At 34.6% G+C, this 27542-nt stretch overlaps 1 protein-coding gene across 1 annotated transcript in view; it reads right to left on the bottom strand.

The window, feature by feature from the left end:
• The window catches only part of BRWD3 (bromodomain and WD repeat domain containing 3), a 132500-nt gene that overhangs the window by 65116 nt on the left and 39842 nt on the right, over positions 1 to 27542 (bottom strand). The window contains exons 7-14 of the mRNA XM_066248791.1: positions 19689 to 19849; positions 18379 to 18600; positions 13258 to 13358; positions 12679 to 12749; positions 10922 to 11022; positions 9367 to 9407; positions 7033 to 7137; positions 6096 to 6249 (exon numbers count right to left, since the gene is read on the bottom strand). Of these exons, the coding sequence (XP_066104888.1) occupies positions 6096 to 6249; positions 7033 to 7137; positions 9367 to 9407; positions 10922 to 11022; positions 12679 to 12749; positions 13258 to 13358; positions 18379 to 18600; positions 19689 to 19849 (956 nt within the window). The remainder of the gene's footprint in view (positions 1 to 6095; positions 6250 to 7032; positions 7138 to 9366; positions 9408 to 10921; positions 11023 to 12678; positions 12750 to 13257; positions 13359 to 18378; positions 18601 to 19688; positions 19850 to 27542) is intronic.

The raw sequence follows: 27542 nt of genomic DNA, 5'->3' as shown, positions 1-27542 counted from the left end.
TTTATCACCCTGTTAGAAACTTGCATTTTATTTTGCACATTTCTTTCTTAGCATTTATTTGATTATTTTTTTTCTCCTAGTAGGCTAAAAGCTCATTTATTCCTAACTCCTAACTCCGTGGGTGGCACACAGGAGATCCTCAATAAGTATTTGATGAATGGAATAACTTTAAAATTGTTAACAGAGGACTTCAGCCCAAGATGGCAACAGCTAAAAATGGTACTCGAATCCTTTTACAACATATCAAAACTACAACTAAAATACAGACCAATCAAAATTCAGAACCATCTTAAATCTGGTTGAATTGAAGTCCTTAAACTTGGGATTTAAAGAATAAGCCACATTGAGACTGTCCAATAGGAGGGGCAGAGATGCAGAATGGACTTGTCCCACATGAGCATGTGATGGCTTAAAATCAGGAGGGATAGCTCAGCTATGGAGGTCTCCCATGAGGAGTAAGGGGTCCCAATGCCATGGGTAAAGCTGGGAGAAGTAGCCACTTTCTGTATAACACATAGAAACAAAAACAAGAAAGAAGCCAAAAAGCAGAGGCAAAGAAATATGTCCCAAACAAAAGAACAAGAAAAATCTCTAGAAAAAGAACTAAACAAAGCACAAGGAAGCAATTTACCAGATATAGAGTTCAAAACAATGATTATAAGAATAATCAAAGAACTTAGTGAAAATTTCAAAAAAAATAATAAGCATAAAAGGGATATAGAAATAATAAAAAAGAACCAGTCAGAAATGAAGGACACACTAAATGAAATAAAGAATAATTTACAAGGAATTGATAGTAGCATCAATCTGAAAATCAAATCAGAGTTGGAATATAAGGAAGCAAAAAGTGCCCTATCAGAATGGCTAAAAGAAAAAAGAATCCAAAAAAAAATGAAATAAGTAAGTGTAAGAAGTCTCTGGGACAATTTCAGGCATACCAACATTTGCATTATGGGGGTGCTGAAAGGAGAAAATGACAGAAAACTTCCCTAAACTGATGAAGGAATTAGACAAGTTCAGGAAGTGCAGAGTCCCAAAAAAGATGAACCCAAAAAAGGCCCCCACCAAGAAGCAGCATAATTAAAATGCAAAAAAGTTAAAGACAAAGAGAGAATGTTTAAAACAGCAAGAGAAAATCAGTTGCCTACAAGGGAGCTCCCATAACTATCAGCTGATTTCTCAATACAAACTTTGCAGGCCTGAAGGGAGTGCAAGAAATATTCAAAGTGATGAAAAGTACCTACAACCAAGATTACTCTACCCAGCAAAGATATAATTTAGAATTGAAGGACACATAAAGAACTTCCCAGACATGAAAAAGCTAAAAGAGTTCATCACCACCAAATCCGTGTCACAAAAATTTTAAAGAATCTTTGTTAAGATGAAGAAAAAAAATCTAAAAATATAAACAATAAAATGGCAATAAATACATATCTATCAACAATTGAATCTAAAAAACAAAATGAACAAACAAGCAAAACAGAAACATACTCATAGATACAGAAAACAGTTTGACAGATGACAGATAGAAAGGGGATTAGGGGTGGTTGAAACAGGTGAAGGGATTAAGATATGCAGACTAACTCTTGCAGAAGGCACAGGGATGTTGAGTACAGTATAGAAAATATATTCAATGGTGTTCTAATAACCATGTGTGGCATCAGATGGGTGTACGACTTATCAAAATGAGCATAGCTTAGCAAGTTATATAATGTCTGATCACTGGACTGTACACCTGAAAATAATATGATGTATATCAACTGTAAATGAAAAATAAAAAAATGATTTAAAAAAATGTTAACACAGAAAATAAAAGCTTTTACTAACTCTAAGTAAATTCAACTGCTATAAAGACTAAAAAGTAATGTTCTAAAATTTCTTCAGTAAAATTCACTGAAAACAGATGACCCATAAGTCAGTCCATGAAAAGAGTGCAACTAAATAGAATGCTAAATTAAAGTACTTATTAAGACAGAACTTTACATGGATTTAAAAACCAATGGCTAAAACACAGCCTTTAAAATTGTGATTTTTAGACAAATAGGGTTGTGCTATGTAATAATGCAGCTCCTAGGCACATGTGGTTATTAAGCATTTGAAATGTAGCTACTCTGAATTGAGGTATTTTCTAAGTGTAAAACAAACAAGACTTCAAGGATTTAATGTAAAAAAAGAATGCAAAATATTTCATCAATATTTTTGTATTAATCACATATGTAAATAAAAATATTTTGGATATGCTAGGTAAAAAATATTTAATATATTATCAAAATTAATTTCACCTGTTCCACTTTATTTTTTATTGTGGTTACTAGAAAAATTAATATTCTATATGCAGCTTAAAAATTATATTTCTATTAGAACATGCTGACAGAGACAAACATTTCCCAATAAAGAGTCAGGCAGCCTGACTAAGCGGTGGCACAGTGGATAGAGCATTGGACTGGGACACAGAGGACCCACGTTTGAGACCCCGAGGTCGCCAGCTTGAGGCGAAAGTCACTGACTTGAGCAGGGGGTCACTAGGTCTGATGCAGCCCTCCGGTCAAGGCACATATGAGAAAGCAATCAATGAGCAACTAAGGTGCCACAACAAAGAATTGATGGTTCTCATCTCTCTCCCTTCCTATCTGTCTGTCCCTATCTGTCCCTCTGTCACCATAAAAAAATCAAGTAAACAGTAAAGGATTTTACATACATATTAATAAAAACTTATATCAGGGAATAGAGAAAACCACAATGAGGTAAGTATTGGTTTAAAGCAGGGGTAGTCAACCTTTTTATACCTACCACCCACTTTTGTATCTCTGTTAATAGTAAAATTTTCTAACCGCCCACTGGTTCCACAGTAATGGTGATTTATAAAGTAGGGAAGTAACTTTACTTTATAAAATTTATAAAGCAGAGTTACAGCAAGTTAAAGCATATAATAATAAGTACTTACCAAGTACTTTATGTTCGATTTTCGCTAAGTGTGGCAGAATAAATCTTTATAAAACAACTTACTATAGGCCTGACCTGTGGTGGCGCAGTGGATAAAGCGTCGACCTGGAAATGCTGAGGTCGCCGGTTCAAAACCCTGGGCTTGCCTGGTCAAGGCACATAGGGGAGTTGATGCTTCCAGCTCCTCCCCCCTTCTCTCTCTCTGTCTCTCTCTCCTCTCTCTCTCTCTCTCTCTCTCCACTCTAAAAATGAATAAATAAATAATTTAAAAAATGAAAAAAATAAAACTTACTATAGTTAAATCTATCTTTTTATTTATACTTTGGTTGCTCCACTACCGCCCGCCATGAAAGCTGGAACGCCCACTAGTGGGCGGTAGGGGCCAGGTTGACTACCACAGGTTTAAAGATAAAAGGAAAAATCTAAAATTCCACTAAGCACAGTGTTAGGGTTTTATTTAGGAAAGAGGACTTGGGAAGTATACGAAAGGTAAATTGTAAATCTACCCATAATTAAACCAATCTTTAGAAACCTCAGAGACCTTAGAAAAGATTATCTCACAAAGGAGTCCAATACAGATGGAAGCATTATATGCTGCAAAGTAAACTGAGTTTACTTTGTTTACTTGGTTTCTAGTCACTACCAGTTACTACTGTATAAACCAGTGGTTCTCAAAGTGTGCGCCCTGGCATACTGGTGTGCCCTAGAATATTTCCAGGTGCACCCTATGGTATTCCAGAGAAATGTGTACCTGTTGGGGACCAAAAAACCAATAGGGTTTTTGGAGTTTAGATTTTTGGGGGACAGAGGTGTGGAGGAATTGGCTGAAAGCTGACAGTCTGCCCAACCCCCTACCTCACTTGCCTGATTAGGTTGCAAAGGGCTGTGAAGCTGTGGTGCTGGATTGTTTACACTACCCTCCATGTTCCCCGGAGAGACTGGAGGCAAGTTTCTTCTATCCTTTGTTTGGTGTCAAGTTAAGATGATATGTATGGTGGAGGTTTTCTGCACTCAACACAATGAAGAGTAAAAAGAAAGGAACTCTTTAATGTATCGACGAGGAAATGAGAGTTTGCCTTTCAAATACATGCCCAAACATTGAAGAAATCACTAGGACACATCAGGCTCGTGTTTCTCATAAACACAAGAATGAAAAAAACAACACATTTGCACCGGGACGTGCGGAATTTACTAAATCTTACTAAGAATGTGTCTATACATATAAAAAGATCACTTTTTTGTTTTTATTTTTAACCCCTTTTTTAATTCTAAAAAGCATAACTCAAAAAATGTGACATAAAAATGCTTTTAATGTCAGAATAAATTTAATTTTGTTGTATTTATTTTGTTTAATTACTATAAAAGCACGCTTGGACTGTATATTATTTTTCTTTAATATTTGACTTAATTATTATAACATAATTCTCAGAAATTTGTATATAGTGTGCCTACAATTATTTGTAGGATTTTAAATGTGCTCTGGCTTCAGAAAGTTTGAGAACCACTGGTAAATCATCACTTTTAACCTTTTTTCATCCCATAGCACACATAAACTACTAAAATTATGCGGCACACCAGAAAACATATATTATACTTTTTGCCGATCTGACAAAAAAATAGTTTCAATTTATTTACACTGGATAGCTATTGTGTTGGCTGTTGTTACTTTTTTATTTAGAGGGAAAAGTGTCCCTGATTAAATTGTCAGGTATTGCATGTTTTAAAAATTTGTGTGGCATACCAGTGTGCTGAGGCACATTGGTTGAAAACTTCTGGTATAAAACGTAGGCCAATCACGTGACCCTTCCCTTAAATTTCTTACAAATCAATAATTGAATTTAACTTGAAGTCAACCTATACCATGATAAACTGACAAGTCTTCACTACAGCCATGCAATTTCAGTTATTAATCCTATCAACTTTTCGTACCACAAATATGCAGCTTTTTACTATGACATATACATTTGTGCTTTTTCTGTTTTTTATTGTTTGTTTTTGTATTTTTCTGAAGTGAGAAGCAGGGGAGAGGCAGAGAGACAGATTCCCGCATGCGCCTGACCGGGATCCACCCGGCATGCTCACTAGAGGGCAATGCTCTGACCATCTGGGGTGCTGCTCCACTGCAATCAGAACCATTCTAGCATTTGAGGTGGAGGCCATGGAGCCATCCTCAGCCCTCAGGCCAACTGTGCTCCAATGGAGCCTTGGCTGTAGGAGGGGAACAGAAACATATAGAGAAAGGAGAAGGAGAAGGGTGGAGAAGCAGATGGGCGCTTCTCCTGTGTACCCTGGCCAGGAATCGAACACAGGACATCCACATGCCAGGCCGATGCTCTACCACTGAGCCAGCCAGCCAGGGCCGACATATATATTTGTTAAAAGAGGAAAGTACACTTGACCTGTGGTGGCACAGTGGATCAAGCATCGACCTGAAATGCTGAGGTTGCTGGTTCTAAACCCTAGGCTTGCCCGGTCAAAGTGCATATGAGAGTTGATGCTTCCTGCTCCTCCCCCCTTCTCTTGCTCTCTCTCTCTCTCTCTCTCTGTCTTTCTTCTCTAAAATGAATAAATAAATAATAATAATTAAAAGAGGGAAATAGGTATATCTTTTTCTCCAAACTTCTTTCTGTTACCTCTATTTTTTTGTATAAACTAATCTATGAAGGTAAAACAGACAAGATATCCTTGTCAAAATAAACTAAGTTCTATCCCTAAAACAGTAACAAGAAAATCTCCCAACTCACCCTGGCCAGATAGCTCGGTTGGTTAGAACATCGTCCTGATACACAAATGTTGCTTGTTCAAACCCCGCTCAGGGCACATGCAGAAACAGATCAATGTTTCTGTCTCTCTCCTTTCCTCTTTCTCTAAAATAATTAAATCTTGAAAAAATGTCCCAACTCATGCTAAAATGAAAATAACTCACATACCTTTGACTGCATACAATAATATAACAAATTAATAAATACTAGATCTGAAAAGGATCTTGAAAATTTTCTTAACTGCTTTTAGCAACTATACCATGTATCATCACTATTTTGCACTTCTGCAAGGGATAGTTAAGTGATAAAAAGTAAACTACAATTTAAGTTTCCTATCTTCTAGAATGTCCTTTTGGAACATTTTATTTATTCTAAAAATAGAATACTTACAGATAAAGTATGAAGAAGTTGCCCTGTGACTGAATTCCATACTTTCAAAAGGAAATTGTTCACTGCAGTAATAATGGTGGTGTCATAGCGATCCCAGGCTACCATAGTCACCTTAAGTTTAGTGACTTTATCTTCTCCAGATGGCAAGTTATTCCTAAACAAAATAATTTGCAGTATTCATACACCATAAAATTTTAACAAAAGTGCAACTATAATAGTAAATTATGTCAAAAATTTCCCCAAGGTGACACAAATTTTAGATCTAAAAATCCTAAACTATACTTTTAAGTACTGATGAAATAAAAGAATAAAAATACATACATAGGGCAATACTAATAGCTTATTTTAGGCTGAAAAAAAGGACACAAAATGGCAAAGTTTTAACAGTAATTTACACAAGAACAACAACAACAAACAGAAAACGGGGAAAAAAACAGGGCCATACACTAAAGAGGTAATTATATATCTTCAAAACAACAGATGCTGATTAAATATACTTATATCATTGTGTAGGAAGGCTAACAAAAAGGGAACTTATAAAGTTATCCTTTGCAAGTTAGAGAAATAAAAATTTGATGACATATAATAGGGAGAATCTGTATAAAATAAACAGTATTGTGTGTGTGTGTGTGTGTGTCTCTATAGAGAGAGAGAGGAAACTAAGGCAGAGAATGACTCTGGGCAATAGTAGAAGACAGTGATCACAAGAGTTCAGAATTTTAAATGAGTCAGCAATGTTTCTATCATCTAGTATGTCAATTAGCAGCAAAAGGCAATTTATTCAGAAACTAAGTACAGATGCAAAGTTAACACCCACCAATTAACTCTGAACTATTTATTAATCTAAAAAATTTTATTTTCATTATTAAGTATAATTCAATAATAAAAGATACTATACCTTCTGAGAACCACAGAAATATCTAACATCCACTCTTACCCAGTCATTTTGGTAGCCATATCTAGCACTATACTCTTCCATTCTTGTTGCTGATACTGCCATATTCTTGCTGTTCCATCTCTACTGCCACTAACAAATCTTAAACTGCAAAGAAACAGTAAAAATATTCTTATTACTTGTTTCCAAGAAGAAATAACCTTCTTGCTAATCATAAAAGTAATATTTTAATCCACACACACCACTGGAGAGAACAAAAATAGTATTTTTTTTAAAGATGAAAAAGCATTTATTCTATTATTCACAAAAGTGGTTATAGTCATAATAGGCCAAAAAGTGGTACAGCCTAGATGTCCATCAGTTGCTAAATAGATAAATAAATTGTGGTACATTCATACAATAAAGTATCATTCATCAAAAAAAGGAATGAATGACACATGCTGCAACATGGATGAATACTGAAATATTATGGCAAGTGAAAGAAGTCAGTCACAAAAGATTCCAATTACATGAAATGTCCAGAATGGGTAAATCTATAGACAAAAAGAGAATGGCTTTCCAGAGCTGAGTATAGGATATAAAACAAATGGGGATTGAGAGCTAGAAGGTATGAGGTTTCTTTTTGAGGGGATGAAAATGTTCTAACATTGATTGTGGTGAGTGTTGTACAACTCTATGAATATATTAAAAACCATTAAATTTTTCATGTGGATTATAACTCAAAAAGCTGTTATAAAAATATATTCATTCATCAATAATTCCATCAAAGTATATACTTTTCTACTTTTGAAGACTTTATTAAAGAAATACCTATAGCCTGACCAGGTGGTGGCACAGTGATAGAGCGTCGGACTGGGACGCAGAGGATCCAGGATCGAGACCCCGAGGTCGCCAGCTTTAGTGCAGGCTTGTCTGGTTTGAGCAAAAGCTCACCAGCTTGGACCCAAGGTCGTTGGCTTCAAGCAAGGGGTTACTCGGTCTGCTATAGCCCCACGGTCAAGGTACATATGAGAAAGCAATCAATGAGCAACTAAGGTGTCTCAATGAAAAACTAATGATTGATGCTTCTTATCTCTCTCCGCTCCTGTAATTCTGTCCCTATCTATACCTCTCTCTGATTCTCTGTCTCCATAAAAATAAATAAATAAATAAATAAATAAAAATTAAAAAATAAGAAAAAGGCAAACAAATAAATTCAGATTCTTCTAGCATGAGAAAGTTGTACTTATATAAAATTTCAAGTGTATACTAAATGTAGTACAGTAAATCAACCTTAAAAATCATTTGAATATTTTTTTCATGCTAATACAGATATTCTTTGTAGACCATCATTATTTACTCTTGCATTTAAGAAAGATGAACAAACATCGTAGTAATTACCTACTCTCCTAAAATATTTAAAAATAAAACAGGATCATCTATATGAAGTCCTTAGGGAAATACATAGGTACAAATTATGCTAAGTGTTATATTTTTAATCTATTCTTGGTTAATTTTTAGTCCAGGGAAGATTATCACCTTTTCCAGATCAGACATTTGAGAGGGTACAAGAATACCTGTATGTAATTTCTCTGTTTCAAAGACATAGTAAATATGTGTCATATGAGTAGTAGACACAATTAGTGATACAGATGTTCAGTAGGACACAGGATAGCTAAAATCTGGAGCAGTCAGGAAAGGTCTCAGGTAGGGCCATAAACCTTAAAAGACAAAACTTAGAGAAGAAGAGGAGAAATGGAGGTAAGAAGAGTGGAAGAGAGGAGGATTTGGAAGAAAGAAGTGAAGAGGGGGTAGTTGATGATATTTCTGGGTAAGAATGGTGTAAGGTGAAGTATAAGCAAAAGAATGGATGAGAAAGTATATGTAGAATTTAACAAAAAATGATTAAATCAGTTAGGGTGGATCTAAGGATGTACAGGGGAACAGTAGATGAATTCAGAATGTACATCTAAGTAAGTCAAACTGTAGAGAGTTCTGAATATCAGGCTAAGATATTTGACTTCTATTCCATAGAATAAGAAATAACACTAAAATTATCTGAAGAGAGCAACAGTGATCTGGCAGAAATAGGATGTATTTAGAAGGGAGAAGAAAATTGATGGTAATGGGTCATACAACGGAATCTTGACAGATGATAACAGAAATGGCAAAAGCAAAAAAGAATAATTTAGAAAAAACTGATAGCCTATGACTACTACTTGAACAGGAGTTTACAGATGAAGTAAGGATGTCATCAAAGATAGACAAGGGCTTTCAGCGTAAGTGACCAGATAGAAATAAAATATGTAGAGCAGAAGTAGCTACTTGGAAAGGAATGGAGATAAATTATATCCAACATCTACTTACAAAGTTATGTACTAGACACTATATAGTTACCTGTCTCCATTGTTACAGAACTGAACAGCAACAACTTTGTCCTAAGACATAAAACAACAGATTTTCATTAGAATTAATTTATTTGTAAAACAAATAAAACACTCTTTCCCTCAAATTCACATACTAAAGCACCATGAAGTACATTGTTTATTGTTAAAATTTTCTTTAAAAACTCAAATTTTCTTTTAAACAATAAATGAAGGTTGAAACACTGCATTAACTAAGGAGGAAAACTCATCTGCAGTAATTTGAGACAAACCAGACATAAGCAAACCTGTTTCTAAACCATAATCTCAAGAGATAGATAGAGAGTACAAAATAGGTTTGAAGTTTATTATGGCCTTCATAATGAGACAGCAGAGTAAGCTAAAATACCACCTTAAGATGACTGATTTGAAACTAGTTGAAATTTCCCACTTAACTCTTTTTGAAATTTCAGAAAAGGAAATCGGTAATTTCCTGTTTCTCACATGGTTTATTTAATTATTTTTCAATGGAGTCACCTGACAGGTATTATATACTGCTCACAAAAATTAAGGTATATTTCAAAATGAATATGAAATGATAAAATATCCTCTAATTTTTGTGGGCTGTTAATTTAGATACGGCTATTGAATCTTCTTTTAAGATAATGTACATTTTTAGATAATGTACATTGTAGTAATGAGAAGGTTAAAGTATAAGCCAAAATAGGCATTTTCCTTCGCTTTATTTCTTGATAATAAATATAAAATCATATAAAATGTACCATCAAATATTGTATAGTTTCAAAAAACATTCATTCAAACTTAATTTTTAAAAAGTTCAGATAGTAAATACCTTTGTACTTAATTATTTTTCATCTTTAAAATTATTCAACTGTCTATGTTCAGAGGTGGCTGTGATTCACACTGCTTCAGGACTCCACTGTATTTATCTGACATATTCTAGATTCTCACTACCAGTTGCAATAATTGGTTTCAGATGTTCTCAAAGGACATCTTATTTCCAATGACTAATAACCACCACCAGTTTCAACAGGGAATGTTTCAAGTTTCCTGACATTTTTACTTAGCTGGGCTCCTGCAAAAATATTTTTTCTTTTTATTTGCCCCCTTGATTTTTCCCATTTACTTGTCATCAACTTCAAGCACTCTGAAAACAATCAAATTAAGATCAACAAGCTAAATTCACTAAAAATTATTTTCTCCTAAGGCATATTTAATGTATTTTAGTAAGTATACAGACATTAAAGTAACAAATAGCTTATATGATCAATAAAATGCAGCAGGTAAAAAGAGGATTTTCATAAACTATAACTGTAATACATATGTTTTTTCCTTTTTCCATATACTCAAATATAAACTATCTTAAATATTATAACCATATTAAACCCCAAACTTCACATTGGTCATTTTAAAGGGACATGTTACCATATAGGTAACACCTACCTATATTAAACTAGCACCTACCTATATTAAACTAGAGTAAAGACCAGATAAGAAATAAAACCAACTTTCCAGGGTCTCTGAAAAACAAAGCAACATAGTTAAGTTTTTTTCTTTTTTTTTCTTACCGTATGTGACTCTAATTCAGCAATTTTCTCAGGAGTCTCAGAACCCAAGTAATATATTCTAATCACATGGTCAGTGCTACCTGTTGTAATGAACATTCCACCTGGAGGATTAAAAAAAAAAACATTGCACCAAGGAACTCAAATAACCCTCTGGTTGCTTTTTTAGTTATATATAATATATTAACTTTTTTTTTTGACAGAGACAGATAGAGACAGACAGACAGGAAGGAAGAGATGAGAAGCATCAACTCTTTGTTGCAGTTCCTTAGTTGTTCATTGTTTTCTCATATGTGCCTTGACCAGAGGGGCTAGAACAAAGCGAGTGACCCCTTGCTAAAGCCAGCGATCTTGGGTTCAAGCTGGTGAGCCATGCTCAAACCAAATGAGACCATGCTCAAACCAGTGACCCCATACTCAAGCTGGTGAGCCCGTGCCCAAGACGGCAACCTCAGGGTTTCAAACTTGGGTCCTCTGTGTCCCAGTCCGATGCTCTATCGACTGCACCACTGCCTGGTCAGGCTAGATACTAACTTATATTAATAAAAATGGTTTTAAGAAGCACAAAGTTGCCTTGGCCAGTTGGCTCAGTGGTAGAGCGTTGGCCCAGCATATGGACATCTCAGGTTTGATTCCTAGTCAGAGCACACAGGAGAAGTGACCATTTGCTTCTCCACTCCTCTTCCTCTCCTTTCTCTCTCCCTGTCTCTCTCTTCCCCTCCTGCAGCCATGGCTCAGTTGGAGCAACTTGGCCCTGGGCACCGAGAATGGCTCCATGGCCTTGCTTCATGTGCTAAAATAGCTTGATTGTTGAGCAACTGAGCAACAGCCCCAGATGGACAGAGCATCACCCTGTAGGATGCTGCTGGGTGGATCCCAGTCGGGGTGCATGTGAGAGTCTGTCTCTCTGCCTCCCTGCTTCTCATTAAAAAAAAACCCACAAAGTTATCTTCTAATGGTTATAGATATACATTTCAGCAAAAAAAAAAGTAAACTTCAAGAAAAAAATAAATATTTAAAATACAACTATCCCTTTAACCCAATAAAAATACACCAACTATTAACTAAATACAGGACACTGGATCATAAACATTAATGGTCACAGCCTCAAATAATTCTTTATATTTAATATAAAAATATGTTCCAAAATTATTTATAAAAATGACATATCTACAATTCACTCTATACTACATTGGCTATAGTGGTGTTAAGTGCAAAAATGCATACATTTTTAGGATGATGAAAAAACTCTGGAGATAGGTGGTGGTGGTCATGTATACAAAATTACATACATAATGCCACAGAACTGTACACTTTACATTGATTATTATAATGGTAAATTTTATATTTTACCAATATGAAAAAAGAAAAAAAGATTAACTAGTGTGCAATTCTTAGCAGCAGAAAAACTCCATTAACACACTGCAAAACTGTCTTCTTTATGGAGCCAAACTACATGTTTTCTGAAAAGTCAGGGAAGGATTTTAGTGTTGAATTAGGGGTGAAAAGGCTTTGTTTCTACCAACTGAATTCTGCATTTATAAAACCATATTACTTTAAGTAAGAGAAGGAAAACTCAAAAGCTATCACAAGTTAGAATCTTATGGACTCCATCTATTACAAAATACGGTTCACATTTTTGGTGTGATCCCATTAACATGCAAGCATATGCATTTTTTTGCACATAAGAAAAAATACATCTTTTGTAAATGGATCATTTAATATTTGGGGCACTCAGAATATTCAATTTTCACACATACCAGAACTGAAAGATGAACAAGATATCTGAACTCCCGGTCTGGATCTCTCAGTAAATTTAACTGGGCGATCTCTAAGAGAAAAGAAATATTCTTTCTTTTTTACAATGTTCATTTAATGTGCAAGAACCTTAGCACACTGGATTTTGACAGATTTATCATCAACATTATAGAATCCACAAAACTGAAGTGGTCAATAAGCATTAATCTCATCATTCACGTTAAAAATTCATTCAGCTTTCAAAATATACTTTATGATATCAGTTTTATTATTACAGCTTTATAAACCAACTACTGTGTTACTATTACTGCTACAACTTCAGAGCCTTCTTATCAGGATAAGACATCAAACAAATACTACCAAATTTTGGCGTATAAGTTAGTCTCTTCAACATTGCATTCATCAAATTTTCTTCTAAAACATCTAATATCCACTTGAAGTAGGTATGAATGTGTGTCCACATACATGCACACATACATTTATCTACTTAAATACATGGGCGATTAAGAATCTTTCAAAGTAATAAAAAATATCAATGTACTTGACTTTTTACAAAATTTCTAACCCAACTGTAAATTTACCTAAACTTCATTGTTTTTACATGCCATTGCCAGAAACAGATTGTTCCATCAGCACCAGTAGAAGTGAGGTATCTGGTTGTGCCTTTAGTTGATGGACAAAACTAAAAAAAAAAAAAAAGAAAAAAAGAAAAAGAAAAAGAAAAAAAAAGAAAAAATGTAATTCAATTAGAAAGCGTTTATGCTCAAACTTATTTTAAACATAGCATGTTCCAAAATTATAATCACTTTAAACAAATATACCTTAAATAAATTCATTTAATAATTTCAGCTTCAAGAAAGTATTTAAATAACCTAGATTAATGAATATCCTACAAAAATATATTTTAAAAACTGAAGAAAAAAGTCAGTCATTAAATTCAGGATAAGATATTTTAGTTCTAAAAATAATTATTTATAGATTATTCAACATCTCTAAGTTTATTACTTCAATACTCTTAATGAAGAAAACAACTGACAAGGACATGACCAGTTAAACCATTACAAATCTGCTAAATATATGCTTATTTAGCAATAATTATGGGATTTTTAGATCCATATGAATAGGCCATCAGAAATAAATTTATAATCAGTGATTAGTTAGCTAACAGCTAAGTACTTGAGTTTTAATATTTTGCTTTAAACTGTAACTTCAATGAAGTAAAAGATCTATTTAGTCCTTTTAAAATTTAAATAATTTCCATTTGCTTTGATGTATTCATCAAACTATGAATACATCATTCATATAAACTATGTCATATCTCTGGTGGTATGTATCATTGTGGAAAAAAATAGATTAAAACACTATATTTAAGTTGCTAATTTAAAGGATGACTTCTACCCTGGATGGACCATGAATGATCCTTATTTAAGATTCTGAAGATCTAATTCTCAGTATTTCACATGTCCTCAGGGAAAAAACAAAAACAAAATACACACACAAAGGGAAGAGCCACTTGGCTCATGATTCCTGGGACACAGGAGAAAAGTAAAAGAATCAAACCAGTCTCTAGCATGCCTTTGCGTTTTAAAAATCCCAAACAGAGATTAAATAAACACCTGTCGTTGAAATGAAAATGAAGGGTCAAGATGCATAGAGTTTAAATAAATTCTGAACTCACATTAAAAAATGCTCATTAGAGATATTAGAAGTCATTTATTTAGTTTTCTTGTTCGGAAACACAGAACTTCAAATATCTAGAGTTTAAATCATACAAAAATGATTAATATTATCCATTAATAGCTGGTGCACAGTAAAGAAAGCCATACTCAAGTAGTATGCTTATATTTTCACTTCTGAGATAGAAAAGGTTGCATTAGAAAGTTTAATCCACAGTGTAAAGTTAAATCCATAGTGTATAGTAAGACTTTACAAATTACAGCCCACATGCCAAATCCAGCTTGCTGCCTGTTTCTATAAAGTTTTATTGGAACATATGACCTTACACCAGTGGTTCTCAAACTTTTTGAAGTCAGGGCACATTTAAAATCTTACAAATAATTGTAGGTACAAAATATACAAATTTCTGAAAAATATGTTATAATAAATTTTTTTCATTTGGTTTTTTATGTTATAATAATTAAGTCAAATATTAAAGAAAAAATATAAAGTCCAAGCGTGCTTTTATGATAATTAAACAAAATAAATACGACAAAATAAAATTTATTCTGACATTAAAAAACATTTTTATGTTACATTTCTTTGAGTTATACTTTTTAAAATTCATAAAAAAGAGAAGTTAAAAAATAAAAAAAAACAACAAAAAAGTGATCTTTATATACATATAGATACATTCTTAGTAAGATTTAGTAAATTCCGCACGTCCCGGCACAAATGTGTTAAGTTTTTTTTTCATTCTTGTGTTTATGAGAAACATGAGCCTGATGTGTCTTAGCGATTTCTTCAATGTTTGGGCATATATCTGAAAGGCAAACTCTCATTTCCCCATCAATACATTGAAGAATTCCTCTCTTTTTACTCTTCATTGTGTTGAGTGCAGAAAACCTCCACCATACACATCATCTGAACTTGACACCAAACAAAGGATAGAAGAAACTTGCCTCCAGTCTCTCCAGGGAACATGGAGGGTAGTGTAAACAATACAGCACCACAGCTTAACAACCCTTTGCAACCTAATCAGGCAAGTGAGGTGGGGGGTTGGGCAGATTGTCAGCTTACAGCCAATTCCTCCATGCCTCTGTACCCCAAAAATCTAAACTCCAAAAACCCAGTTGGATTTTTGGTCCCCAACAGGCACATATTTCTCTGGAATACCATAGGGCGCACCTGGAAATCTTCTAGGGCGCACACTTTGAGGACCACTGCCTTACACTGTCTATGTCTGCTTTTCTAATGCAATAACAGTTAAGCAGTTACAACAGAGATCATATGGCCTACAAAACCTAAAATATTTGCTACCTGGCCAATAAATTTGTTGATCTCTGATATATAGGAAAGAGACAATTAAATATGAAATACTGTCATTTTTATTATGCTTGAAGAAACGCTAAAACCTTTATAATTTCCATTATATTTAAACTGCTTCATGCCTCACAAAGGGTGATACAGTCCTTTAATGTACCTTAACTGGACTTTTAAAATAAGAAATTATGTTAGAGATTATACAAATAGTGATAATATGTGCATTTCTAAATACAAGTTAATGAAGTTATTGAAGAATATTTAAGAAATATAGCAAAACAGAATAAAAGCTATTTATAAATCAAACTACCCAAAATAAACTACTATTAACATCATCTCATTTTATCTAATGTTTTTTTAAAATAAGAAACAGAAAAAATAATACATCACAATGTTAATATTCATAGTCAATTAGCAAATAATAAACAAAGCACATAGAATGCATGTTAAATGGTGATCATTATTATGGAAAAAATGAAACTAAGGGGGGGATACAGAATGGTGGTGAAGGACAGTTTATAACTTTAGAGTAATGAGGTAGTCAGTGAGGGTCTCCCTGAGAATGTGACATCTGCACAAAGTCTTTAGAAATTGAGAAACCATGTGAATATCCAAGGAAGACTATTCTAGAGCTAGGAAAACAGTAGGAGCAAAGGATCCTAGGAGTGCAGACAGAGAGGTTGAGAAAAGCAGAGTGTATGTAGTAGCTAAAGCAGAATGAAAAAAGGAAACAAGTAGAAAGAGGTGAGGTAGGTCAGACAGCGAGGGGCTGAGAATGCAAGTAAGGTCCTGTGGGTCACAAAAATACTGTGGCTTTGTGCTCTGGTCAAGATGGCAACATAGCTAAATGTGACACTCATATTCTCTCACAAGCACCTCAAAATTACAATTTAAGTAAATACAGAACAACTATAATTCTGAACTGCCTGAAATCTAGATGAACAAAGTCCTAAAACAAGGATATAAAGAAGAAGCCACATTGAGACTGGCAGGAGGGGCGGAGATGCGGAACAGGCTGGTCCCACACCCACCTGTGGTGGATAAAAATCGAGAGAAATATTTTGGGAGCAGAGGTCTCCTCAGAGCAGTGAGGAGCCCCAGCCCCATACCAGTCCCACACTCCAGTGCCAAGAAGAAAAGTCCCCATTACTTCTAGCTGTAGAAATAAACTCATAGACACAGACAACAGTGGGGTGATTACTAGTGGGAAAGAGGGGTGGGGGAGGTAAAACAGGGTAAAAGGGGGAGAAATAGTGATGGAAGGAGACTTGACTTGGAGTGGTAAACATATAATACAATATACAAATAAGATATTATAAAATTGTACACCTGAAACCGATATAATTTTAGTAACTAACCAACATCACCCCAATAAAGTCAAGCAATGCCACTTCTGGAAATATATCCTACAAAGCCTGAAACACTAATTCCAAAGAATATATGCACCCCAGTGTTCATTGCAGTGTATTTACAACAGCCATGATCTGCAAACAGCCCAAGTGGCCATCAGTAGACAAGTGGATAAAAATGCTATGGCACATTTACACACTAGTGTATTATGTGGCCATAAAAAAAGAAAAAGGGAAATCTCACCATTTTCAACAATATGTATGAATGGACCTGGAGAGCATTGTGCTAAGAGAAATAAGCCAGGCAGAGAAAGACAAGCGCGGTAGGGTTTCACTCATTTGTGGAATCTAATGAACAAAATGAACTAACACGCAACATAGAAAACAACTCGTACAAGGGGAGCAGGCTGACAGCTGTCAGGGGTGATGGGGGGCGAGCAGGAGGGCACAGCAAAGGGAGCCAAGGGTAGAGCTTAAAGGGCAAAATAATAAAAAACCTCAAGCACACAGACATCAGTCTTTTGATTTCTAGGAGTGGGGGAATTGGGGGGGGGTATGGTCACATAAATGGCAATGGAGAAAGATTTGACTTTTGGGGTGCACACACAATATGATGTACAGAGCTGTGTTGTGGAATTGGGCACCTGAAACCTGTATAATTATGTTAACCAGTGTCAGCCTAATAAGTCCAATAATCCGTCAATCAATAAATAAGACCTTTTTGGAAAGGTTCCAGATTCCTCTATTTTGTTCTCAAGACAAAGCAGAGGACAAAATTTCAGCCTAGTTTGATTAAATAAAAGTTCTTTTGGGGATATACAGGACTTTCAGTATCAGCATCTGATAAAATCATTATAGGATCATTTATTTAAAAGAAATCAATATAATTAATGTTTGTGAAATATCAAGCTGAAAGAGGAAACCATTGAAATTTAGAATAAAAATTTCCCTAACATTAAACTACTTTCTGTCTTTTTCTCTGACTGGAAAGTATCTTGGATTAAATGTTAACACAAATTATGCCAGTATTCAAGTTAGAACCTGTTTATATCTAGACTAACAGGTATTAATATTGCTCCTCAAAGCATTTACAAGCTTCTCCCTTCTTCATAAACATGAGCAAGGCAAAGAAGATGTCTCACACAGTATTTTAAAAACCTTTTCAGTGGCCTTTTTACTTATTTGTAAGGGAATAGATTTACATGTTACAGGAACTTTAAAAAAGATCTGTCTACAGTATTGAAACAAAGCCCTTGAGAGGTCAACATTTTTCTATTGGCCATTCTTTATAATATTATGTACACAGTGTAAGCAAAACAAGATCATTCTCATCCTATCACATTATGAGAGAGGTTATCCTTCCATTTTTCTCACCTGTATGGAAGTAATAGAAGCTGAATGCCCCTGAAGGACTGCGACTGGTGCACAAGTTCGAAGACACCAAACTCTTACAACTTTATCACAGCTGCCTGCGGCAATGAGAGTGTTTTCGTAGTTAACAGCCATGTCAGAAATCTCAGCAGAGTGCCCTCGAAGTGTAGCAAGAAGGCGTCCATCTTCTGTGGCCCAAATTTTCACCAAACAGTCATCTGAACCCTATTGGAACGTCAAAGGACAGATTGACAATGAAGCAGAGATTTCCCCTTCCCCAAAAGCCAGAGAGACAAAAGGGAAGAGTTTATTAAGTTACTTTTAAGCCTTTACTTTTTAGTCTCTTCTCTCCACATAATATGGATTCAGTTGCAAATATAAATAATGATTAAATGACAGCCCCAACAAGGCACTGTGCAAACTGACAATGGTGTTTATGAAGCGCTCCTCAAAACTACCAATCCTGACAATTCAAAAAAATTTAGCTCACATTTAAGTGATTTAACATTAAGTGTCTCTGCGATTCGTTCTTTCCTTAGGCTGGACAGCCTTTTTTCTTAATTGTTTGAATATTTTATTATAAATACTTCAAAATTTAATCTAAAGTCGAGTATTTCTCAGTAAACCTGAGGCTTTTTCATGATAATCTCTGGGAAAAAATAAGTTGAACTTAAGAATTTCAAAAAAGCTTTACAAATAGTAAGAAGCAATTCTACTGCAATATGGAAAATAAATTACTTAATAATGATCAGTTTATATCACGATGGACATCATCATCCTCAGGTGGTATGTTTGAAGTAATGAAAATGTCAATTGAAGAGTCTCTAAAGAACTCCAAGGAGTTACAACTTCTTAAAATATAAACCACTTCCTTATGTGTAGCATAGGAATTTAAAAAGAAAATGATGCCATTACCTATACTTCTATTGTAGTTTAGTACTGAAGACATGAGACTAAGTCTTCTCTTGAAAATATTAGTGTGCTAAATTTTGTACTCAAAATCATACAATGTGATCTGGTTAATGAAAACCCAAATTTAAAAATAATTAGTCCTAAAATCAAAGAAAGATATACACAATAACTGCAATCTTCATTACTAACTGGGTAGTACAGTTCAATTATTTGACCATAAGGATGATATAATCATTAATGAAGCAAAACTGACCAGTTGCATTAAGTGACAAATGGAAAAGGCATATTAATAAATGTTTGATGGAGCTCCAGTAGTGCAATCGGTTAGCTCACGGCACTTATAAATGTTTGCTAAAACAATAACCTGTAATATGGTACACTATTATAAATTTTAAACTCACTGTAAAAATTCTTCTCCCGCTTCGATCAAATGCTACACAATAGACGGATGACAAGTGCCCCAGAATTCTCTTATGCATCTTAATGTGCTGATAAGCAGATGAAGGGAAAATATGGCTGAAGCGACTGCATCCTGTTAATTGTCTGGCAGAGGTGATATTCACTGGAAAACATAAGATAGGAAGTTCACTTCTTAAAACCTAAAAGTGAAATCTGCTTCATAAAGTTGAATCGTGAACATTAAGATGAGGTAAAACAGAATACACATACCCCAGCAATTCTACTCTGTGAGAAGTCTAAACTCCATTATACACTTCATGATTTTATGAGCTCAAGTTTACTACCGCAAAGCGCTAAGACTTCTTTTAAATCCCAAAAGTCTGACTTTCTGTTTTCCTTACTATGGTTTCTCAAGCACATTCACATTTTGACTTTCAAGGTACACAATAGCCAAAGAGACTATCACTGTATTTATTTTTTTAAATACACAAATCTCAACATTTGACCAACTGTTCATTGAGAGCACAAAATAGAGAGTATGGAGGAGTAGTAATAGGAAAGTCATCTTGCCCCACTTTTCAAAGCAAGCACAGGAGACTGTATATATTACCCAGCCAGATGATGAAGTTTTAAGTATTTTTTTCAAGTCATCCAAAATGTGTTAGGTGAGTCTTTCCTCTCAGTCTCCCCATCTGAGGTAAATCTTACTAAAACATGAAGAAATTTTAGAATAAAAACTGTATTTGATTAAGTATCTATAATGCACCTTAAAAATTATATAGGAAATTTTTCCTGTCCTCACATCCATCCACTCTGTGTACAGCTGTCCCTAAAAATTCAACAGCAATATAAGACGATCAATATATTGAAAAGAGAAAGGAAGCTATGACACCACATTTGTTCTCAGTAACAAACAATTCTTTCTAGGCTTGTTTATAGATTCTCTCCTTGAGGCTTCATCTCCTCTGTTCATCTTAGATCCTGTCTCCATTTTGTTGGGTTTTTGTTTCTGCCTTGTAGTTAATTTTCTTAAAAAGGAGCCAGAATAAAACATAAGTCTGTACAATTCACTTTCAAATACCACCTGATTTTTAGAGAGAGATAGGGAAGTGGGGGGGGGGGGACAGGAACGTTGATCTGTTCTTGTATGTGCCTTGACCAGAGATCAAACCAGCAACCTCTGTGCTTCAGTACAATGCTCTGACCAACTGAGCCATCCGGCCAGGGCCCACCTGGATGATTTTCACTTTCCTCCAATATCTCGATACCCATGTAAGGATTTACAAGCACTCACTTGCTCTGATTCTTCCAGTCTTCCTTTATACATACACTCAAAAAATATTTAACATCCCACACATATTTTAATCAAAACACAAGATCCCTACAAGTTCAAAGTCACCTTGAAGCAAGGTGACATTTCACTATAGTACAACTGATAATAGTTTTATGTTGAAGGAAGGCAAAATTAAGGCAAGAATTGAGTTGTAGCTGGGTCAGTACAATGAGAACCATGTGACAAAAACAAACAAACAAACAAAAACAAAACCTTTCAACATTTCAATCTAAGAGCAATGAAGTCTTTTTTAGGGCAGATCCATTGCCATTTTAAATAGACAAAATTACAAAAAGTGAATAATCAAAATAATTTTGAATGCATATCACAAGAATGTGAGATCTGAGTATTTATGTGACACTAAGAGTTACATGCTGACTAAATAATGGTTGGAAATCTGTAAGCATCATTACCAGGTAAGATCATTTCTTTTCGGCACCTAGCTGTTCCCCGCCCTGTACTCTAAAACTTTCCAGGATGCTAAATTGGAACAGCATGCACCATAGCTTGGGGGTTCTAGCAATCAATCTCCCTTCTTCAATCAGACATTTCTTACCACTTTTAGTTCCTTGAAACAATCAACCATTACTTCTGCTTTGCGTTTTTCTATACATACTTTGCAAGTAGATACAAAAGAAGCCATGTTACTTTCAAGCAGCGATTCTCAACCTCAAAACTACTGGTACCTTTGGCCTAGTTATTCCTCATGATTGAAGATTATCTCTATTTTGTAGAGTTTTCAACAGCATCTCTGGCCTCTAACCCTAGTTACTAGTAACACCACCACCACCACCACCTAGTCATGACAAAGCAAAAATATCTCCAAACACCGCCAAACAGCTCCTGGGGAGAAGAGGTTACTGTATTTGGTTGAAAACCACTGCTTGAATTGTGAAAATAAAAACAATTTTAGCACAAAGAAAAAAAGTCAAAAAAGCAACTTTGAGAAGAGGAGCAGAGATAGAAGGAGAAAAAACCAGTGAAAGAGAGGAGAAGTAAATATCTACCAGAAACCAAGTCGTTCATCCAAAAGATACTGAGTTTCTAAATGACCAAAGGAACATATATAATCTTATAAACAAAATATAATTGACCCCCATTAAGCATTAATACCTCAGGCCCAAACAGTTAAATTTATGAAAAGTTATTAAAATTGTATGCCTTTCTACAGTATGTAAAAATTAGCTTTCATCCTAGCAGGGTGGCTCAATGGATAAAGCATCGACCCTACACAAGAGGTCTCAGGTTTACCCCTCACTAAAGGCACATAGAAGAAGTAATCAACGAGTTCACAATTAAATGGACCAACTAAGTAAAACAATGAGTTGCTGCTTCTCTCTCTCCCCTTCCCTCTCTCTCCCTTCCTCTGTCTTGCTCTTAAATCAATAGAAAAAAAAATTTTAAATAGCTTTCACTTTTTAAGACTCCTTTAGAGAAAACTAATAATTATGTCAAAAGAAAAAAAACCTGAAAATATTTGCAGCCAATATGAAAAAGTCTTAATGTTTTAAAACATATAAAACTAACCATCTCTAAGAACAGCATCAAGATCTAATAGATGATTTACGATTAAGGAAATTAACAAATAAGTCACAATATAGGAAATACAAATAATAAACTGAGTCACTGAAAACATTCAATTTTTTGCCAAGTATAAAAAGAAATTTAAATGAAAAAAACAAGGTAAAAATTTAAAACCCAATAAATTAGCCTTTAAAAAATTTCTAAACCCTGATGCCAGCAATTACTGCTTGACACTAGTGTATACCTACATTCCTGGATGCACTATAAAGTGATATAATCCACACAGAAAATAATTTTGGCAACAGACTTCAGGATTCATGAAAATATGCACACCTATTGCCCGAGTCCTGGGATTCTATTCTAGGGACATGACTGATTAGCAAAAAAGAGTTACATTTACAAAATGTTGAACAGAGTGTTATTCATAATTATAACCTAAGCCCAACAACAGGGCAATGGTTAATTAAATGACAGATTATGCTGTGGACTATTCTGTAGGAATTATTAATTACAATACAAAAACCAGAGCAGCACTGAAGCAAAAAATATAAAATACAAACTTGTAAGTATACTTGACCTAAATTATGTAAAAATATGCATGCATACATAAATAAAGACTACAACAAAATAAGAGAAATTAAACCAACTGCTTTGTGATAAAAGGACAGGGACATTTAAAAAAATTTCACTTAATGTTCAACAGTATATTTTTATCTTAAACGCATGTTTTCGATTAGGTTATTTAGTCATCACTAGCAGTGATTCAAAAAAATTTTAATAGAAGGTATGACGCATATTTGACAGAATCAGAATTGAATATTCCTTCTTTCCTATCTCAGTAATTTTTTTGTTTATTCATCTAGAACAGGGCTCAGGAACCTTTTTGGCTGAGAGAGCCATGAACACCACATATTTTAAAATGTAATTCCGTGAGAGCCATACAATGACCGGTGACATTAGGCATTATCCAATAAAAATGTGGTGTTGTCCCGGAGGATAGCTGTGATTGGCTCCAGCCACCCGCAATCATGAACATGAGCGGTAGGAAATGAATGGATAGTAATACATGAGACTGTTTTATATTTTTAACGTTATTATTTTCTTTATTAAAGATTTGTCTGTGAGCTAGATGCAGCCATCAAAAGAGCCACTTCTGGCTCACGAGCCATAGGTTCTGGAGCCCTGATCTAGAACCTGAGATGATAATACATTTTTCTTAGTCATTTAGTACCATCAACAGGCCTATGGCTCTATACACTAAGGAATCTGTCAACAATGTCGGATTTTCCATGTATTCTGTATTTAACCACTCTTTTCCAGTTATTCTGTTTCTTGTTTTTCCTACAAATCTACAGAGCACTTTATCAGGAATGTTTCCCTCAGCTGTTAATGACTGATGACATAAATATACATTATAGAGTTCACTTTTTATCAACCCTTCAGTATTTTACTAGAAAAAAGTGGATCTCGTTCTTCTAGCATAAACATTATATAGCTCCTTTGGGGGAGAAAGACACTCAAATCATTATTCCTTTTCTCAAAATGAAAGGAAACACACACACTATTATCATTGTGTTGTATCTGAACATCTCTATCAAATATACTATTTGAGTGACTTGTTTCTTCTATTATAAACATAATGCAAATTTATTAATAAGCAATTTAATTTTCATGCCAATATAGTAAAATGAAGTATTAATGAGAAACCACAAATAAAAAAAATCCCACAATCTTATGCTGATATATATATATATACTATAATGTCAGTACTGCATTGTCATTAGTAAACTTTCTAAAATCTACAGTGCTTATGTAGTAAGTTTTAGTATATATAAGTAATTACCTTGATTATATATTTAAGTGTCTCAAAACACTGTAACAGATAAGTAATGTTATTTCAGCCTCATTTACTAAGAAATCGAGCCCCGCAAAGCCACACAGTAATATGGCAATACAATTTTAAAAATAACAGTTAAAACAGAGCAACCAATCAAAATACTTTTATAGTCAACCAAATGCCTGCTTCTCCATCTATTATGGTTAAGGATTTAGCAATTTTTGAAAAACAGTTATGACAGCATTCTTGTTTGGAGGTTCTAGCACCGGGGGGTGGGGTGGGGTGGGGTAGCTACTAGTATAGCCTTGACCAAGAAATGGTCTACTCCTCTATCTGGGAAGATCGTCCTCTTCCACTGATCACGCAGCTCCAGGTTCAAGAGGGACGCAAATGGAGCAGTGAGGGAAGAAGAGGTCACCCACCTAGCCAACTAGATCAGCCCAATCATACCTGGTGATCAATTGGGTGAGATGTCACAGTGAGATTGTCCTCACATTCTATGACACCATTCTATCTGGGGAGCTGCGTCAGTTATGGTCTAATAATCAACTGTAGAGCATTTTCTCTTGAGTAGTGATGTAAACATGACAACTTTGTTTTGAAATATTTTAAGGACTTTTTTTTTCCTTTTTTTGTGGCAGAGACAGAAAGTCAGAGAGAGAGACAGATAGGGACAGACAGACAGGAAGGGAGAGAGATGAGAAACATCAATTCTTCATTGCGGTTCCTTAGTTGTCCATTGATTGATTTCTCATATGTGCCTTCCCTGTGGGGCTACAGCAGACCGAGTGACCCCTTGCTTGAGCAGGGACCTTGGGCTCAAGCTGGTGAGCCCTGCTCAAACCCGATGAGCCCGCACTCAAGCTGGCAACCTCGGGGTCTCAAACCCGGGTCCTCCATGTCCCAGTCTGACACTCTATCCACTGCGCCACCACCTGGTCAGGCTGAAATAGTTTAAGAACTTTAATTATGAGACAAGCATCTTTGATGTCACAATACATTACTTTCAGTAATGTTAACAAATCCAACTGGTAGACAAATTAATGAAATGTATATACGTATGTTACAAAAATATTCTATTCAGAATCATGTCTCCTAAATATTTTTTTTACAATTTCGTAGAATAAGCTTCTATACTGTCCTCTAACAAAAGTTAACCAAAACACTTAAAGAACCAAGTAAGAACAGGAAAGAACTTACTGTGTATACTTTACAAATTTATTAAGTCATAGAGATCAATACACAACTATCAATGAAATGATTGCTTTTTTTCCTTTAAAATATGTTTGTTGACCACCTACTATGAGCTAGGCAGTGTGATAGATACTGGAAATACAGCTCATAAACAAGTGAAACAAAATCTCTGTCGTTATATAATGTACATTACAAAGGGCAAAGCTTTCATCATTTATCTGATTTCAGGAATTAATAAGATACTTTAATGTGGAAAAATGATCTACAGATACGTGTACAGTTCTTAAAATGTTTTTCTAATAATTGATTCTGATATTGTGCCAAGTTTGAGAATGACCAACTCCAGTCCAACATTCCGTCCTCCCAAGTTATGCTTTCTATAATATATCTGGCAAATGGTCATTCATCATGTGCCTAAACACTTTGAGTAAAGAGAAGATTACCATTTTTCAAAAATGAACAATTAATACGTCGAGCTGCACTAATTTTGGCTAGACTATACCCTTAACTGAGCTAAATCTCTCTGCCTATAACTTTCAAGAGTCATACAGGTTCTCCTCTTGGGAGGTACACTTAAAAAAAAAAAGTAAAATCCCTTTGTTACTTGGTAACCCACAAAATATTTAAAGATAGCTATCATTTGTGCCTTGTCTTCTTTCAACATGTGAGGTCCCCGCTATATTACTCTCACAGCCATAATTTACAAATACTTCTCTTTCCTATCATCCCCTATAGGAAAACATCCTTTCTCCATAAACACTACTCTGACTGCTTTTCTGTAAGGTCATTAGTTCATCAATTTCTAAGCCTCTTAAAATAACAAGAACTGAGAAATATATTCCAATGGTCTGATTAGAACAGAGTACAGTGGATTATTTCCAACTGCACTTTTATCAATGCAATTAAATTGCCTAGGACAAATTAGTTTTCTAAAGCAGCTGTCTTATATTATCCATTATTATCTATTAAAGAGGAAATAAAGTTAGTTGGCACTATTTCATTGTAAACACTTCTAAGTTCCCAGTGATTACTTCTTTCTTTTCTAAGAGTACACAAACCACCTGTTCAATAAACCTGTCTAATTTTCTGCCTAGGGTTAAAGCTAAATTCACCAGTCTATATTTTCTAAAATCTCTTCTTTTTTCCCTTTTGTATACTTGTACATTCTCCTGTTCACTCTGATGACAGACAAATTACCTGCCAGTAAGAATTATTTCAGTATACCAGAATTTAACTTATTTGGGCCTCTGATAGTAGCAAGTCACTTGTGTATCTTGAGTTTTCTTTTCTTTGACCATACTTCTTCCACCCTTTATAGTTTAGAGATTCTTCTCTTTCACAGAGAAGCAAAGCATGGTTATCTCTAGCTCTCACATTGTAGCTATGAATTTATAACATCTATTCCTATTCAGTGAATCTATAGGTTTCTTCCCCATATGCTAATTAGAAATTTAAAGGTGTTTTGAGGTATTCCTGTATGGGCGAAACCATATGAAATTGTTGATATTTGCCGATTTTCGACATACAAAACTAGTTACCATAAATGTCTCAACATAATAGCTGTAATTGGGATGAGGAAGGGATGGGGAGATATCAAGCATTAGTTTGACATAGATATTCTGTTCTTTACCTCTCATTAAAAAGCATCACCCATAATGAACACTCTGTAGTAAAGTTCCATGTATATTTCTCACTCCATTCATCTTTACCCTCTATTTTCCTTATTATAACCACATTTTGTTCTACAGACTTCTAAATACATGTAACATTAACATGCACCACTGTTCTCCTCACTTTCTTATCAGTTCTGTTTACTTAGGACTAAGTATAGGTATTCACATTTTAAGCACTAAAATTCCTAGTTCACTTTGTTGTATTATACCTATTTTTTTTGTTAGCAAAACTGTGAAATGCTTTTTATTGTGCTTTCCATTAAAAAGCCTACAGTATATAAAATAATCAATATTA

Source organism: Saccopteryx bilineata, chromosome X (assembly GCF_036850765.1).
Source record: "Saccopteryx bilineata isolate mSacBil1 chromosome X, mSacBil1_pri_phased_curated, whole genome shotgun sequence".
In the NCBI taxonomy this organism is placed as follows: Eukaryota; Metazoa; Chordata; class Mammalia; order Chiroptera; family Emballonuridae; genus Saccopteryx; species Saccopteryx bilineata.
This window is presented reverse-complemented; position numbering and strand designations above follow the sequence as displayed.